The 17,528-nt window shown below is 38.1% G+C and overlaps 2 protein-coding genes across 13 annotated transcripts in view; one reads left to right on the top strand and one right to left on the bottom strand.

Annotated features, from left to right (window-relative positions):
- nubp2 (nucleotide binding protein 2 (MinD homolog, E. coli)) lies at positions 1-12,043 on the bottom strand. Of its 6 annotated transcripts, XM_048609944.1 has the most exons (8): positions 11,815-11,837; positions 10,192-10,284; positions 9,764-9,935; positions 7,797-7,995; positions 5,861-6,015; positions 2,690-2,800; positions 2,083-2,152; positions 1-844 (listed from the first exon to the last, which is right to left on the bottom strand). In XM_048609944.1, the coding sequence occupies exons 3-8, from the start codon at positions 9,776-9,778 to the stop codon at positions 690-692; spliced, it is 705 nt and encodes a 234-aa protein (XP_048465901.1). In that variant the 5' UTR covers positions 9,779-9,935; positions 10,192-10,284; positions 11,815-11,837; the 3' UTR covers positions 1-689. The 6 variants fall into 6 exon arrangements, with proteins under 6 accessions (XP_048465901.1, XP_048465902.1, XP_020373940.1 ...); XM_048609945.1 differs by lacking the exons at positions 10,192-10,284; positions 11,815-11,837 and adding an exon at positions 11,921-12,043; XM_020518351.2 differs by lacking the exon at positions 10,192-10,284 and having other exon boundaries at positions 9,823-9,935; positions 11,815-11,917.
- Positions 12,044-12,142: 99 nt separating this feature from the next.
- The window catches only part of LOC109918422 (SPRY domain-containing SOCS box protein 3), a 32,513-nt gene continuing 27,127 nt past the window's right edge, over positions 12,143-17,528 (top strand). Inside the window, exon 1 of one of the 7 annotated variants that reach the window (XM_048609939.1) lies at positions 12,143-12,263. The gene's annotated coding sequence lies outside the window, so the exon portion shown is untranslated. Of the gene's footprint in view, positions 12,299-12,715; positions 12,740-17,528 lie in introns of those variants that run through there. The other 6 variants (XM_048609937.1, XM_020518350.2, XM_048609940.1 and 3 more) reach the window with 6 other exon arrangements.

Genomic DNA, 17,528 nt, shown 5'->3' with positions numbered 1-17,528 from the left:
TTTATGATTATAGTAAGGAGTTTCTTTAATAAAATAAAAGTAAAAGTTTTAAAATAAGTTTACAGATCATAATGCTCACCAAAAGTGAACATCCTAGCTACAGATGGCATCCTTAATAAACAGATACATAGAGCAGTCAAATCAACTATGAACTATTTCTATATAGATTCTAGTAAGATCATAGTTTTAGTTTATGAAATTAATTATTGCAATTTTAAACTATTTCATATCTTTGACCGATTCCAAACTTTTCTCCCCCCAATTCCCAAAGTTTAGTTTTTTTTAAACTCTATATTGCACAAATTGAGTTAGCCTTGAGGATGGAGTACTTTCTGCAGAGTGTTCCCACCTCAAGGAGTTGTAAATAGTAAGAACAGGTGACCTCCTAAATCAGCCACTCAATACAACATCACATTAACATCTAGAACAGAATGTCTGGCATTGGAAATATATTTAATTTTAAGCTCAACATGTGGAGAGTGTTCTAGCGTGTTCACAAAAATAACTGGGTACAAATGATTTAATATAATTACAACAAAAGGCATTATTGGTCCAATATTCAAAATTGTTTCCATCTCTGGAAGAAACATGAATTATTTTATTCTTATATTCCAAGAGTAAGAGTTCTTTATGCTGCTGTTCTGTGATCCTCCAACTCAGCAGTTCAATATGAAAATACAAGAATGACCTCATGTATGAAGTGCTGTAGATTGATTATTGTTGCTTAAAATTTTCTCCACTATGTTATTAATAGCCTCAAAGGTTGCACTCTTTGGAAAGGCTTGGATGAAATTTCGACCTTCCTCCAGACTATGTGACAGTTGAGGATCTAGAGGAACGCACCCTGCGAGAGATGTAAAAAAAAAATTATACTTCAGAACCTAAAACTAAAAATCATCACCAACAAATCAATTAATTCAATGGCTTATGACTGTGAAAACCAGCCCAAACTAGGGTGTAAGCCACGACAAACATCTACAGTAAATGAAGGGGAAACATCCTTCAGCCTTGAAATTACAATGTGAAATTAAAAAATTTGAGCTTATGCACTGGTTAAGACTCTTCAATTAAAAATATTCAGATATTTGCACCTTAGATTTACCATAATTTCAAGGCTCTTAAAGCTACAGCATTTACAGTCACTCATTGAGTGTTAGCTTGTCAAAAGGAAAGAAATGCATATAAATGTAAAATATAGACATTTTAATCTGTTTATACAGTTAAAATAATTCACATATGGAACATATATCCCAGCTTTTCTTTTCACTTCATCTGAACATCACAGTAATGTGGGAATGTCAAAATAAAAACAACTAAAGAAACACATAAGGGAGTTCTTTCTTTAAAAAAAAAAGTGTGGATCTTCAATGCGGCTGTAGTAATATTTTTGTTTAATAAAAATACCACAGAGTCAATGATATTTCATGAAGGTGCTCACAGCATAAAAATGTTCTTTCTTTTCACGCACCCAAGTGCTTCGTCCCCACTAATAAATTTTGCTTACGTGCCTGGCCCGAGACAATGCTCAACAAGCCGGCACAGGCTAATACATTTAGGACCAATATTAAAATGGTCAGCACATCAGAAAAAATAGTTAACACTGGGAATGAACTTCTAGTTGTATAATACGTTGAAATCTTGGAATCATTTAAGAGGTAAGTGAATTCAGTAATTCAGAGGGGACAGAGGAAATTGTATGTTTCTTTTAGATGGTTCAAACCAGGTCTTTCATTTGTGACCATTTTCTTAATGACACAAAAATTTCACATGCACATTCACTAAAAAGCAACCTCCAGCATGCTGCAATCTCTACAGATACACCAAGCATAAATGTTCTGCAGAAGTGTTAAGTGTCTAAATACTCATACCGCATCAAATTATAAATTTATTTTGTTCAATGCTCTTCCTCAAAATGAACCCAACACACGATGTATATTAATCATGAAGTGTACTTTTACAGACTGTGCTTTGTAAAGAAATCCTTTTGTTCCAAAAGTGCTTCTAGATGGTTGGCAAAGATCAGGTGAACTCCAAAACTTGCAAGTGAATTACAAATTCGACAGCTTAATTTAGGATGCTCACCTAAAAATGGAACACTAGACTGCTCAGCAAGTGCTTCACCTCCTCCCTTGGAAAATACATTGGTGCATTCCTGAAAAGCAATCATCTAATGATATCAACAGCTTAAGTATTATTATTGTGTTCCTTTACAAGTCATACAATCTGGAGACATATCAAATTACGTTTAATTAAACATATCTACAATTATTCAAGCAGAGCCATGTTCTTTGTAACTTCACATTAATTATTCCATCCTATCTTGCTTCAAGTGGAAATCCAGCAGTTGGATTGTTTTGGTTTAAATCACTAATGATGATTAAAGAAAAAATATATTCTAACATTTCCATATCTCAAAAGATCAGAGTTTTTTGGTCTTAAATATTAAGAAATATACAAAGCAAAAATTATAGTTCACCTCCAGTCAAGATTTAAAAAGCGAGTTTCTTTGATCTATAACAACTAAAATCCATCAAAATTTTCAAATGCTTAACACATTGTCAACATTAATAGATATTTCTCACATCAGCAATAAGCCCATATTTTAAAAATCTACACAAGTTTCTTCACATGATCAAAGAAGTCTAATAAACCCACAGTTAACATGATTCAAAAAGCTTACAATACTCACTGAACAGTTAGGACAAACAAAGCCACTCATGTTTTCAATTATTCCTACCACTGGCAATCCAGTTTTTTTGCAGAATGTCAATTCTCTTCTTACATCTCCAATAGACACTGCCTGTTAATAAAACCAAAATATTTTGAAATGATACTCAAAAGGAGTGAGAACGATAATACTCAGTTGTTTCGAAATTAAACTTGTCAACAATTATGTTCAAGCATCCATTATGAATAATGATCACTTGGACAAGGCAATTTAGATTAATCACTGCTCACAGAATCATAGTTCAGGAACTTTCAGGAGTTATGGGGAGAAATCTTTTTCTCAAGCACAAAAGTTGAGATTGAAAACACAACACACAGTGATCAGACAATGCCAAACTGGAGTTAATAAACTTCTTAAGATTGTCAGAGAATGGAAAAACTAAAGAGAAGTCAGCAGTTTGACATAGTTGAGGCTCAGTGAGTGAACAAATGACTGTATGGGGTTGTAGCACAATTCAACTGAGAGAGGATGCGGGAGAGGAGTCTGTAAGATAAAAGACATATTTAAAGTGGAGACAAAATCACAAAGCAACATTGACCTGATCAAGTTTGGTGAGACTTCAAGAAACAAGGAAAATTGCAAGAATTATTGGGAGATGAAAAATTAAAGAAATTTATCAGATGAAGCACCACCCAAATTAGAGAATAAGGAAATAAATATACTTATTTACATAAAGTAGTTAGCATCTCCAATATTGGAATGGTAGAAGTTACAAGTGGAAATAAAGTTGACTTGGGATGCATGAACCTGAGGTTAAGTTGGTTAAGTCCAAAGTTTTTAAAATGCAGACCAATAGCATTATTGAACAATGCTGCAGTGTTGAAAGGAAGAGCAATGTCAGGTAGAATAACACTTACAGAAGAGCTTAAAAAAAAAGACCATAGAACATAGAACAGTACAGAAGAGGAATGGACCCTTTGGCCCATCATGCCTGTGCCAACTATGATACCATCCCAAACTAATCCCATCTGCCTGCAAATGGTCCATATCCCTCAAATTCCTGCTTGTTCATGTGTCTGTCTAAATGCGTCTTAAAGGGTGCCATCACATCTGCTTCTACCACCTCCCTGGGAGCATGTTTCAGGCACCTCCTACCCTCTGCATTAAAAAAAGTGCCTTGCACATCTCCTTAATCAGGTTTGATCAGGTTGCCCCTCAGTCTCCAAGGTTCTAGCAAAAACAATCCCAGTTTGTCCAATCTCTCCTTATAGCTAACATCCTGGCAAACCTCTTTTGCACTCTCTCCAAAGTCTCCATATCCTCACTATTGTGCGGTGACCAGACATGCACGCAATATTCCAAATGTGGCCTAATCAAAATTTTATACAGCTGCAACATGACTTGCCAACTTCTATATTCAATGCCCTTACAGATGAAGGCAAGCATGCCATACACCTCTTTTACCATCTTATCCATTTGTACTGGCACTATCAGGAAGCTAGGAACTTGCACCCAAGATCCCTCTGTATATCAATGTCCTGTCATGTATACTTTCCTCTTGCATTTGACCTCTGAAAATGGATGACCTCATTTATCCAGATTAAACTCCATCTGCCATTTCTCCACCCAACTTTCGATATTATCCATATCCTGCACATCCTTGACAACATTCCTCACTATCCACAACTCCAATTTTGTGTCATCTGCAAACTCACTAAGCATACTACCTACATTTTCATCCAAATCAATCACATATATTACAAGCAACATTGGGCCAGCACTAATCCTTACGGAACACCACTGGTCACAGACCTCCAGTCAGAAAAACACCCCTCCACAACTACAACGACAGAACAGTTAAGAGTGAGGAAACTCAACAAAGTAATGCTTAATTCTGTCAACTAGGATGGTGTTTACGATGCCAAAACAAGATTGTAACTAATTCAGAAAAACAAAAGTTAATGGCAATGTTATGGAAAATTTAGAAGGATGAACAGTCATCTAAGTAGTCTTTGTAATGCCAATTCCTGACACTAGAGGATAATACTAACAATAGCTGGAATGGAGACTGAACAGAAAACATTGAAAATTCTACAGATGCCACCTGACCTGAGCAAGAGGAACAGTTAATGACATTTTCAGTGACATTCAACTTGAAACACCAACTCTTTTTCTCTTAGCAGATGCTGCCTGACCTGCTAAGCATTTTTAGCATTTCATGCTTACATTTCAAATTTCCAGTAACCGCAACATTATTTTTATTAGAAATCTGAGACATTTTACCATCCACCCAGAGATCCTTGCAACAACTTACTAAGCAGAAAATGCCAATGACAAAATCCAACGTTGTTCCTGATTTATCATACATGAAATACCTCTTACGTAACGTCACTGTATAGCATACATTTCAGACTCCATGTACAAAATGGAAAAAGCAAGACTTTGAAGATGACCCAAGGAAGAGAGAGAGAGATTTCTAACCAAATAATAAATGTAAACCAGGTAACTGTTTCATTAGTATATATATGTTTTACACTTTCAAATCAGCCTCAGCCACAGTATATTACTGTATCCCTTTATATTGTCAAAACAAAATGTGGACCAAGACCAGCTCAGGATGTTGGTGCATCCAACAAGTACCGGTGGCCCAGGTATAAATTTGCAGAAATTTTGGCCAACACGGGGGAAGTGGGGGCAAACTGCTCAACATACTTAACCACAGACAGACGGACAGATGCAAGAATGATGCAATTAGATTGAACAGCCACATTAGTGTCTGTAAAGGTCTGTCATGCCCCTGGCATTAGTGCCATTTAAATTTCAAAAGAACAAAATCAACTGTGGAGGGTTGGGCTGCAACAGCAGAAACAATATCGCAGGAAATAAAAGGGCCAATAAGTTTCTCTTATTTTTGGTCAAACATCTTGATGTTACTGGTAAGTCCTGCCACGGTTCCTCCCTTCCAAAAAAAAAGGAGAAATGGTGAACACAGCAACACATGAAATGACTTGAGATAGAAACTGCATTTTGCCTGGATGGAAGTCAGTGTGATGCAATTTAAACCATGCAAATACATAACAACAGAAAAAAAGTGTGCATTCTATTTAACTGTTTGTATCAGCATTTATTGGCCTGGTATGAAGAAAAGAAAGCTGAAAAGACCTCAGAAGCTGAATTTCTCAATAAACACACCTGTGGGGTTGTAACCAACAGAGCTCCATCAGGTTTATGCTGACGAAGACATTCCACCACCGAGATGTGTTCATCAGACGTCCCAGGCGGAGTGTCAACAATGAGATAGTCAAGCTCTCCCCAGGCCACATCAGAAATAAACTGCTTGATTAGAGCTAAGTGGGGAAGGGAGGAAAGATTTTTTTTTTAAAACTATAAGGCAAACTTGAGAATATTTAGCTATTTCATAAGCGCAGAGGATAATTAAAGTCTTACAGTCGAACTTGACTGCCAAGTTAATAAAGCTTGTTTGAGCACAGTTATACCTCCACCAGTCAAAATCCCAGGGTTACACGTCATTCAATTCCAGTTACATGACATCAACGTTGTATCACAGTGAAAATATATCCTGACCTTCTGGGCTTTTCTTAGGACTCAACTGAAATCTGTACATAAATGATCTATTTAAATATGACTATGACTCTAAATAAAACAACTCACGCCAGCACAGATGAAGCTTCCTACTAACTGAAGAATAAAAATTCTAACTTGCAGTCACATTTTTATTTTTTTTACCTCCCAACCCACCGCAAACAAACATTTAAGACCAAGTGCAACCTCCAGGTGAAATATAGCACATGGCTGGGTGTTTCTCTCAGCCATTTTAGGTGGTTACATAGTCACAACTAAGGTACAAGTGGTCCAGACATCATGCGCACAAGATAGTTTGGAATGGACCACTTTATCCTTTCCTGTCAGTAATTTCCAGTGGTGCACAGACAAATTCACATCCTATTTTCGTTACAATTTCTATATGTTAGACTTGCATGCAATCATCTTTGAATTTTCACATCTATATTTACTTAGAAGACTGCCAATGTACCCTCATATTGAACTTGCAATACCCTCTCATACCTGTGGAAAAAGTTTTTAGAAAAAGTAGATTCGCACATGAGCCCTGAACTCATGAAGTCTCTTACAATAACTGGAGATTACACAAGTGTCCATTTTCATCCACTATGTCATTTCGTGAGTGTTACACTGGTCTCCTACTTGAGCTACGTCAGGGAGATGGACAGAATGCCTGTAGAATTTAGCTATCCGGATCAATTAATTTCCAGTATTACTAAAGAGAAGCTGCAGGATATGCAATAGGAACATTACACCAAGTAGCTCAAAATTTCTCTCTGTTGCCAGGTTACAGATGTGTTACATTGAACTTTCACCTTTAAATATTAAACCTAATTTCAGTCTGCACAAGTCACAAAATTAATTATTCAAAGTTTGCATAGTGGCAAATATTTGTAAAATTTCACCAATGCATCAAAAAAAAATACTATTAACTAGACATTCCTAAAAGCAGTGCTTGAAGTTCAACATTTCTAACATCAACTTTTATGGCTAATTATGCTGGACTAGAAATTTTAGTCTCAAGTAAAGCTTTCAACTTTAGGGGATCGCCTGTACCAGAATTCAGATCTCTTTCATTACAATCATATTGTATTACTACACAGCAAGGCAAAAAAAAAATCTATTTCTCAGATTGAGACAGAGAAATTACTTCTCAATGGGCTGTGAATCTGTGAAATTCATTACCCCATATCGTGGTGGATGCCAGGACACTGAATAGATTCAAGGAAGAGATAGGCAGATCTTTAATTAGTAATATGTTTAAGGGCTATGGAACATGGACAGGAAAGTGGAGTTGAGGCTGAGATGAGATCATCCAAGATCACATTAAATAGTAGGGTAGGCTCAAGGGGCTGAATTGCCTACACCTGCTCTACGTTCTTAAATTCTAAAATTTGTTTGTCTGCTGTAACCTGAGCAATGTTGGAAGGGCACCAACATGCTAAAGGAACATCCAACAGTAACAGATTGCCTGTAATTAATTATTGCTGAGTCACAACACAAGATTCTTTTGTTGTTTGTTTGATTTAAAGTAATGGGACCTTACCAGTTTTTTTTGGACCCCTCCATATCACAGCATCATCTGGAGTCTCCAAGAGAAAGCCTATTGACATTATGCACATTGTTTTATCTTTGTCTACATAAACTGGTACCCAACCAGCATCGCATTGATGTACAGCACTATTCAGAACATTCAGCATCCGAGGGATGCTAGGACCACACAGATCAATGTCGAGAATTCCAACCTAAAATAAAACAATTCAACAATAATTTTAAACAAACAAGCGGATAAAACTGACATCACAGATTAACCAGAATGACAGCAAACCAGGACTATAGGAATGAAGAATCCTATTATATGCAAAGAGAAGACAGAACAGGTGGTGGTGTTGGAAGATCAAAAGGAGATTTTCAAAACTACTTAAGAATTTTAGAAACTATGCAGTGAAATACTGTTAACCATACAAATCAGACTCAAAAAAATTGGCAAAACTAAAGGGAAGCTACAGCTTTTCAATGCTTTCACAGAGCCAAAACATAGCATGCTCTACTCATAAGTGGTTTTTGAAATAAAAATTAAATTGAAAAGTGAATTGAATAAACATTTAGAAAGAACACAAATGATTTAAACATTTGAAATCTGTTCCTGTCAAATGTCCTTCCTCTTCAAGTACGTGTTTTAAAGCATTTAATATTTTCTTAGTTACGTCCTACTTTCTTTTCATTTTGAAGAGATTTAAAACAAATTTAACAATCAAAATTTTAGACTGTTTCTGGAGGAAAGTTAAAAATGATTTGCGACAGCAAACAGGAAATATTCATTGTTGGCATAGTATCCTGTTGCACTGTGGAATGCTAGAACAAAGGGTTGCCTTAACTGATGTAATTTTCAACAGTGAGCTACCTTACCTTGATTCAGGAGCAGTTACAAACAATTTTTTAGGAAGCAGTGTGGAATCCAATAGTATGGACCACTGGAACAAAGTTCAGGAGAAAGAATGTATAAAAATTGAGCTGCTGGGAAATGTATGCATCAACTATAAATGAATTGCTTGCAGTGTCATGAATTTAAAAGTTTGGGTTGGCTGTCTTGGATCATCCAAAACTCAGTCAAAGCATAACAAAAGATAGAGAATTTTCAGGCGCGAATCACAGGCAGCACAAATTGGGTTTCTGTGATGTTGTGAGGTGGTTTAAACACGGATGATGGGGCTGCACTCAAAACTACAACATCCTCAGACTGAGATAATCACCATAGCAAGTTTCTGTTAAGTGTGCTTACATGCGGCCCTCTGAAGATGTTCTTAAAATTTGTTATTTCTTCTCTGACAGAAAGACATTAATAAGTAGCTTTAAAAAATGTTTAAAAATTAGAAACAAATTGACTACTATACACCAATGAAAATGGTAAATGGCTCCATGTAGTTTTTTAAAAATTAGTTTTAAAAGTTATTTGAAATCAGGTGGTTCACTAGACACTCATTAAGCATGCAAATTTTTCATGATAAAACATTTTCAGCTGCATTACTAAAACTGTTCCAAGTTATCACCTTTAAAATATATACTACCAGATTTTATTGTAATAAGACAAAACGAATTATATTTCCAAAACACTGTCCAATTATGCTGGTTTACAGAAGATTTTACATTCAGTACTATGCCAATGAGCAAGCAGGAACTTGAGCCAAAAACTTCGGTGTAGGAAGCCAGTGTAATTTTGAGCACAATTTGCACTCGTATTCACAGATAGCAGAAAGGCAAATAAAATTAGAGTTATGGCTCTGGTGCAGAGTCAGCAGTTGCACTGGCAAGAGAAGCAAAAATAGCTTCCTTATGTGGTCACACTTTTAGAATTCATGTTTGCTTCTTTTGTCACCATCAGCGTATTTTGCATAGAATTTCTTTCCTGCTGCCATGTTGTGCCCCGAATAGACTCATCTCGGAACTAGCATTCTGAGACAGAAAAGAGTTTTTTGAAAAAAAATTAATATTCTTCACACAAAGATACATAACTTTTTTGTTGAACATCAGGAGAATATTCACCACTTTTGTTGACGTTTATTTTGTCTTACCCTTTTCCCCGCACTTCTCAGTGCAAGTGCTAACTCTGTTGTTATGGTACTTTTCCCAACTCCTCCTTTGCCAGACAGAACCAGTAGGATGTGGTCAACAGCAGCTAGGTTGTCTTGGTTTTAAAAAAAAAGTGACATCATTGAAACCATGTACATTTCAACAACTTAAACATATCAAAGTCAGAAGTCACACAACACCAGGTTATAATCTAACAGGTTTATTTGGAATCACAAGCTTTCAGAGTGCTGCTCCATCATCAGGTGGAGTCCTTAGATATTTGATAAATGCGATACTGCCAAGTTTCCACTGTCCTCTGAACAGGTGCCACATTCATCTAAGAGATCTCCCTCCCTGGATAGAGAACTTACATTTGCGTCATTTTGTACCATACATCCCAAGAACGTCCCTCAAATATTCTGAACCTATGTCTTTCTTCACATTGAATCTGCTTTCGAATAGCCCTACAGAGTAATAAAGGCAAGAGAGGATACTGTTGGTACCATAGTAACACTGCTCAACAATATGTACACTGTAGTATCCTTTACATGTTCAGATGTTTATTTTTTCCATCTTATCACTTTATCTCATGAAGATGGTAGTCCATGACAGATTCTGGCAAACCGGTGGTATTTTGGTCAATTAGGAATTCTCATATGTTCCCACACAAATGGTGCTATTTGATTTTGAGTAGTATCATAGCCAAATCTGACGTTCGTGATCAGCTACACTGTTCTTCCACCAGGTGTTCTTAGATAGGAGAAGCTGGCATTTTGACTGACTTCAGTCCAATGGGCACAGGAACCAGCTGTAGCACATTGCTCCCTGTGCAGATCAACAATTGAATAAGGAAAGTGTAGTACCATACAACACATTCACACACTAAACAATCAGGACTGCCAGTTTGCTTGATCTGAAACTTCACATGCACAGTCAACTGACAAAAGTGTACACTTAACAGCAGCTGGATTGGAGTTCATCTGAACAATTTTCAGATGCAGAACACTCACAGCATCCTACGCCTCCAGTTAGTATCTTATTTAAGGCACTGTTCTATTAAAAAAAAACCTGAATAAGATTTATAAATCTTACGAAGGAAAGGGGAAGGGGGTAGGTGATGGGGTGGGGAGAAGGGGATGAGAAAGAGTGAGAGAGGAGGGGAATTTTGATGGGAGGTGGTGTACAGGGCCTTGGCGAGGCCACACCTCAAATACTGTGCACAGTTTTGGTCTCCTTTTCTGAGGAAGGATTTTCTTGCTCTCATGGGAGGGCAGCGAAGATTTACCAGGTTGATTCCAGGGATGACGGGTCTGACGTACGAGGAGAGATTGACTAATTTGGGATTGGTTTCGCTGGAGTTCAGTCGAATGAGGGGGGAATCACATAGAGATTTATAAAATTCTAACAGAACTGGACAGGGTAGATGCAGGGAGGATGTTCCCAATGGTGGGTGTATCCAGAACCAGGGGTCACAGACTGAGGATTCGGGGTAGACATTTAGGACGGAGATCAGAAGACATTTCTTCACCAGTGAGTGGTGAGCCTGTGGAATTCATTCCCACAGGAAGTAGTTGATGCCAAAACACTGAATGTTTTCAAGAGGCGGCTAGATATAGCACTTAGGGCGAATGGGATCAAAGGTTATCGGGAGAAAGCAGGAATAGGCTGTTGAGTTTTTTTTTCTGAAGAAGGGTCCAGACCCGAAACGTCAGCCTTCCTGCTCCTTTGATGCTGCTTGGCCTGCTGTGTTCATCCAGCTCCTACACCTTGTTATCTCAGATTCTCCAGCATCGGCAGTTCCTACTATCTGAGTTAAACGATCAGGCGTGATCGTGAAGAATGGCGGACCAAGCTCGAAGAGCCAAATGGCCTCCTCCTGCTTCTATCTTCTACGTAAGACATATTGAAGGGGGGGGGGGGGGTGAGGGGAGATGGGGTCCAGTCCGCTGATCACCCCAACACACAAACACATGCAACTCCTAGACCGCAGTTACCTTCCGCAGCCGCCATCTTGGTCTCAATTCCCAGCAACGACCGCGCCGTCACGTGATTGCACGCGGGTTGGTGGGGGGGGCAAAAAAGGTCATAGCGTATACGCACCTCCGAAAGGGCCTCTCGCTCTCCGAGTGCTCCGAAGCTGACCGCCTCAGATCGACGGGTGGGCCCGTAGGCGGAGGGGCGGGGCAGGGCGTTGACGGAATCCGATGGACGTGCACTTTAACCAATCAACGGGCAAATCCCTATGATGTTTCATCAGATTGACATATCAGAAATGGGCTGCTGGGCGGAGGCATGCATGCAAGTTTGGTTGCGAAGCCTGTCTTTATATATGGGGGATGACGAGCACGTGTGGTTGAGTGGGCATTAATTGAGTCGGCAAGAGGATTAAAAGAAAAGGGACTGTACGCAGAGTGAAAGATGCAGCGATTGGGTGTCGACCAAGGTGTGGTGCCTATGGAGCATGAGTAGCTTTCTAAGGTGGTGTTGCTTGGTGTCGTTGGATACTGATGGCATGTTTACGTTTTAAATTTGTGTGTATCTGTGGGGATGGTAGTAGGCCTGAGGCCTGCGGGTCCGGGTTGTTGTTGGCGGGGGTGGGGAGGAGGGAGGACGTGGTTAGCCAGGTTTACAGCACCCCCTTGTATATGGAGTGCTCCCCGCGCAGTATTTACTGTTTTAACCGTACACCACACCCGGCTTATTTGAAACGAAATCACTGACGTATTGAAAAAACCTCGCCCGTCACTGAATGGGGCTCTTTTATCAAGCTACGAGCTTGATGTCGACCAATTTTGGGGGGGGGTGCTGACCAGTTTGTGTCTGTGCGGCGCAGAGCGTGGAGGCGATTTCTTTTTTTCGAGACATTTGTTTTTGCTCCAAATTCATGAGCTAGGAATCGCATATTAACTGCGCAACGTGGTTTGTAATACATTTCTTCTCTCTGTTTCTTTCCCCCAATCCTTTTCTAAATGTATTTAGTTAAACCGTGCCAAAGCAAGCACCTCAACTATATTAATTTCTTAATCCTAGCCTACGCCCCCTTTTGTTTTTGGTTTTTTTTTCAGCTCCGCCTCTCTGTATGTTTAAAGTAAATACACACGAAATGTGACTGAGCAGAGGTAGTGGGAACTGCCGATGCTGGAGAATCTTCAGACCCCATTTCTGAAGAAGGGTCTAGACCCGAAACGTCAGCTATCCTGCTCCTCTGCTGCTTGGCCTGCTGTGTTCATCCAGCTCCACACCTTGTTATCTCTGATAACTGACTTTGACGCGTCTGTTAATGCGTTGAGTGCGTAACCTGACTATTATTTGCTCGGTGAAGATGAGCTGTCAGTTTTTTTTCTTGGTTCAGATGAGCAGCTAGTGCCGTCTTCACTGTTCATCTAGCGATGAGTCTGTGAAGTTACCGGCAATTCTGGTATTACTTCCAATGAAAATCGACATTTCGGGTTTACACCTTTTTTTATCGATCCTGATGAAGGATGTAAACCCGAAACGTCGACTTTTCTGCTCCTTTAATGTTGCCTGACCTGTGGTGTACCTCCATCTCCATGCTGTTGACTGACTCCAGCATCGGCAGTTCGTGCTATCTCCTTACTTGCAACGAAATGCACGCCTGTTCATCGGAATGTGAGGGAGAGCGATAAAATGCAGTTTTAGAACTTTTCCAGGCTCTAAGTCCTTTTAATTCGAGTAATTGTGAACGTTTTGGTCAAAAAATAGTTAAATCGTTTTGAACTTAAACTTATCTTTTGCCTGCTTAATCATGGAATTTTTGTACTCTAGAACAAAATGTGCCAAGAGTTCATCAACCAGTTATGATAATACTGTTTGAATGTTGTTGAATCCTTTGATGTGGAAGACATGTTTGCTCTTCTGGATGAGTCCAGAACTAGAGGACACATTTAAAGGTTGCCCTTTCAGGAGACACTAAGGGGAATTTTTTTTCCCTTGACTGTTGTGATATTAGATTTCTGTGCCAGAGAAGGTGGTGTCTTTTAAATCTTTTTAAGATGGTGGTAGATACCCTTGCTCAACAGGAATCTAAGGTTATTAGGGTAGATGGGAATGTTGAATTGCAACCCACAAATCACCCATTATCTTGTTGCTTGACAACTGGTCAAGATGCTGAATGGAGACTTCTGTGCCTAATTCATATCTGTATGTACATAAATTTTGAGATCTACATTAGTGGTGCTAATGTTTTATAAAATTTCTGGCGATCATGTTTAAAGGTTTGTTTGAAGGCTGTTTTGATGCCCTTAATTGAGTGTGGGACCAAACGGTTCAAGTTTTAGTTGATTGCAAGGCATACTCTGAGCAAATGTCATACTACTTGTTTTCAGCTAGTACATAAAGTGGTTCTGGGGCATCAGTGACAGCTTCCCTGCAATAAATGTCAACAATTAAAAGACACTTCCATTTGTAGGTTTGTTTTTTCTTCTAGAGTTTATCAGAATTGTAAAATGTTATGTTGATGTTAACCCTTCCACTTTGTTTTTTTGCTGGCATTGTACAGTGGAATCAGTTTATATAGATAAACTGAGGGACTTTATCAAAACTGAGTCAGTTTGTTCCATCAGACCCTATTTGTTTGCCCAAGCTGGATTATGGGAAGAGTCTTGCTTTGTTGCAATGAAATTATACTTGGTTTTTGTTTTTATTGGTAGCAAATAGTATACTTTTGTACCATGAGGATGTGCCCTTGTGCAAGTTCTAAGATTGTAATAAGTGACTTAAATGCAAATCTGTGTTAAATTAAAACTACTTGCAATTTTGTTTGCTAATAAACATTGTGTACAGTTGTAAATTAACTCTGAACTGAACAGTGCTCATCTGTATTACTCCCTGTAGTTTTGACTTCTGTTGATACTGTATTATTCACCATGTCTGCTTAAAGACTTTCTGCCACAAATACTAGTGGCAGAGCTACAGCTCTAAAGAATTTCCTTAATTTTTTTGCTTAATTTACAGCCCCAAGGTAATGCTTCATCAAAGACAATTGTCTTTCTCTAACTTACCCCACCCTTGGCATCAAAACCCTTTCTTTTATAAATACCTGCCTCCACTCCAATGACAGTGGCCCCTGGTTTTTGAAATCATTTCATAGTTTCCTTGCCTCAATGAACTTTGAATCTATACTTTTTTTACTTTTAAAGTCCTTTTTTAAAACCAAAAAAAGACAAGCTGAATTGAAGAACCATTCCTTTTTTAATTTTATCTCTGTAGTCTGGTATATCAGTTGATTGTTATTCTGCTGTTGTTTCTACTTGGGACACAGGCAAAAATTCCTCCGTCCTGCTCCCTGACTAAGATGAATTGGTATTGAGGCTCCACTTTTATGTACCTATCTTTTGTTTGCACCTGCGTATGTCATTGTCTGTGTCACACCATGACTTGGGAGAGCATGGAGTTCTATTTCTTTTTGTGCACTGGAAGTGAAGTGGTGTTTCACTAGCTACTGGAATTTTGGACTTTTTGATTTACCTTTTTTGTTATTGAGCCCTTGGAATCTACTAAATTATTGATTCCAAAAACATTATTTAGGAAAACAGTTCCCTCTGGATTGGTTTTTTAATGGGTTTCCAAGGCATTGCTTGGAGAGGTGAATGTACAAGAAAGCATTTGAACTTTACAAATCATTATTGAATGGTGACAGAAAGCATTTTGCTATCAAATAATGATCCAGTCTAAACAATTGTTAAAATGATCAGTTTGAATCAGTAGATGCTCATTAATGGGAGGCACTTAATAACTGCTCAGCATCAGTGTCATTAATTCTTGATATAAATCTTGTTTGTAAGCTGTCAGGAAATGGTTGGTTATTTCCCCTTCATTCCAATGGATTTAAATGTTGGGATGTGGTCTTTCATTCAGCATCTTGCATATGAATTAATGATCAATGATCAGTCTTTGGATACAAGCATTTATGCAATGAACTTTCCTATTTGTCTGCTTTGCTGCTGCCATGTTGATGGTTACCTTTTGCCTTTCAAAAGTCATACTAATTTCTAAAAGGCCAGTTTGAGTATTTGGAGATGCAAGTTACTCCTGAGTAGCTGAAACGTCAGCCCAGCGAAATGAGGGATTACTTTAGGGCTAGGAGGTTGCTTTTCATATGGCTCTCCCCTTAAAGGTAAGTGTTCAAATTTACACTGTCTCCATTTTCACTGAGACCCTGATTATTGGACTCTTGGGTGGCTGTTACACTGGTACCAAGACATCTATTGGGTCTCTTTTTTTAATAAAAAAAAACTCTGGATGCTAGGAATCAAAAATTGATAAAAACTCAATAGATCTCAGCAGAACGTTCTGAAATTCTGAAGGGTCATTGGGACTGAAACATTAACTCTGCTTTCTCTCCACAGATACTGTCAAACCCTCAGTTTTTTTCCAGTAATTTGATTTTGTATCTGTTGGCATCTGACCAAAGGCTAAACTAAGTTGTATTTTGACACTAGAGCTTTATTGGAATGTTCCAGCAAATCTACAAAGCTTAATAAATGCAAGCAGTACCTACTTGATTTTGGTGTGCTTTCAAAACAAAGGTTGAGGTTTGTAAATTTTGCTCTACTTTGAAGTTGAAAATTCAGCAGGCTTGGAAAAAGCCACCCATTAGACAGCCTAGAGCTGTTCTGAGTGTGACTGCAGTTAATACAGAAACATGATTAAACTTTAGGGAACTGAATCAGATTTTTTGTATTAAAATCTGCCTTCACCTAATTAGTGACTTTAATTAGTAAATATAGACAATGATGCAGCAAAACCACTGACTAGCAAGTCCTTAAGCTTGCCTAATATTTTCCTAAAGCACTGATTCAGTTAATATTTTTACTCTGAACAACACTTAACTTGGCCTTAATCTTGTATTTTTAAGTGGTTCTTTCATGAGCTTAACTTTACTTTAGCTACATTTTTGTTAACCTTTTTTAAATTCACCTTGTCAATTATTGCTTCATTCCGGTACAAACTGGTTTATTGAAATAGCAATGGATGCTAAAGTCTGCTGTAGTGCTTTCTCTTGCAGGTTATTGGGCTTCATGTTGCTACTTTCTCACTGTTAAAGAAAATGGCTGGCTGCTTGATAGTAATTTGAGAATTTTGTTGTAATAAGTTGACCTAAATTCATATTCTATTTGCTGCCCAGTAAGTTCTAGTTTTGCCTCTTCATAGGGGTTCCCCAATTTACAAATGTCTAACTTACAAACAGTTGCATTTATGTTCTTGTACAGAGGTGTAACTTTGAAGATATGACGCAGAACATTTGCTGTGCTTATGAACGGCTCCTTTATTATCATGCAGTACTCCAACTTGCATACAATCATTACCTGTTTGGAATAATGCTTGAGTAACCCCTCAATCTTGAAAGCTTTAACATATGGAACTGTTTAACTAACATCTTGTGATTAGTGGATATGGGTTATAATGTGAATATTGGTGTGCAAAGAGTGAAACCACTTTGTAGCTGGATAATGTTGCCAAGTAAACATTTCAATTTTTAATTGACAAAGTGAATACTTCGAATTCCCTCTTTTTGGAAGTCATAGACTCAGTGCTACAAGGGAATTTGTGGTGCATTAAATCTTGTTATAACTGTTTTAATAAATCTACACTGCACATTTTTCATTGCTTTTTGTCCAATATTAGTCAGCTTCAAGGAAGCACCTAGCTTTGCTCCTCCTATTTCTGTTGCTCTTGTGTTTAAAAT

Source organism: Rhincodon typus, chromosome 21 (genome assembly GCF_021869965.1).
Source record: "Rhincodon typus isolate 14 chromosome 21, sRhiTyp1.1, whole genome shotgun sequence".
NCBI classification, from domain to species: Eukaryota; Metazoa; Chordata; class Chondrichthyes; order Orectolobiformes; family Rhincodontidae; genus Rhincodon; species Rhincodon typus.
Note: the sequence above shows the minus strand (reverse complement) of the source record. Positions and strands in the feature narration are given on the sequence as shown.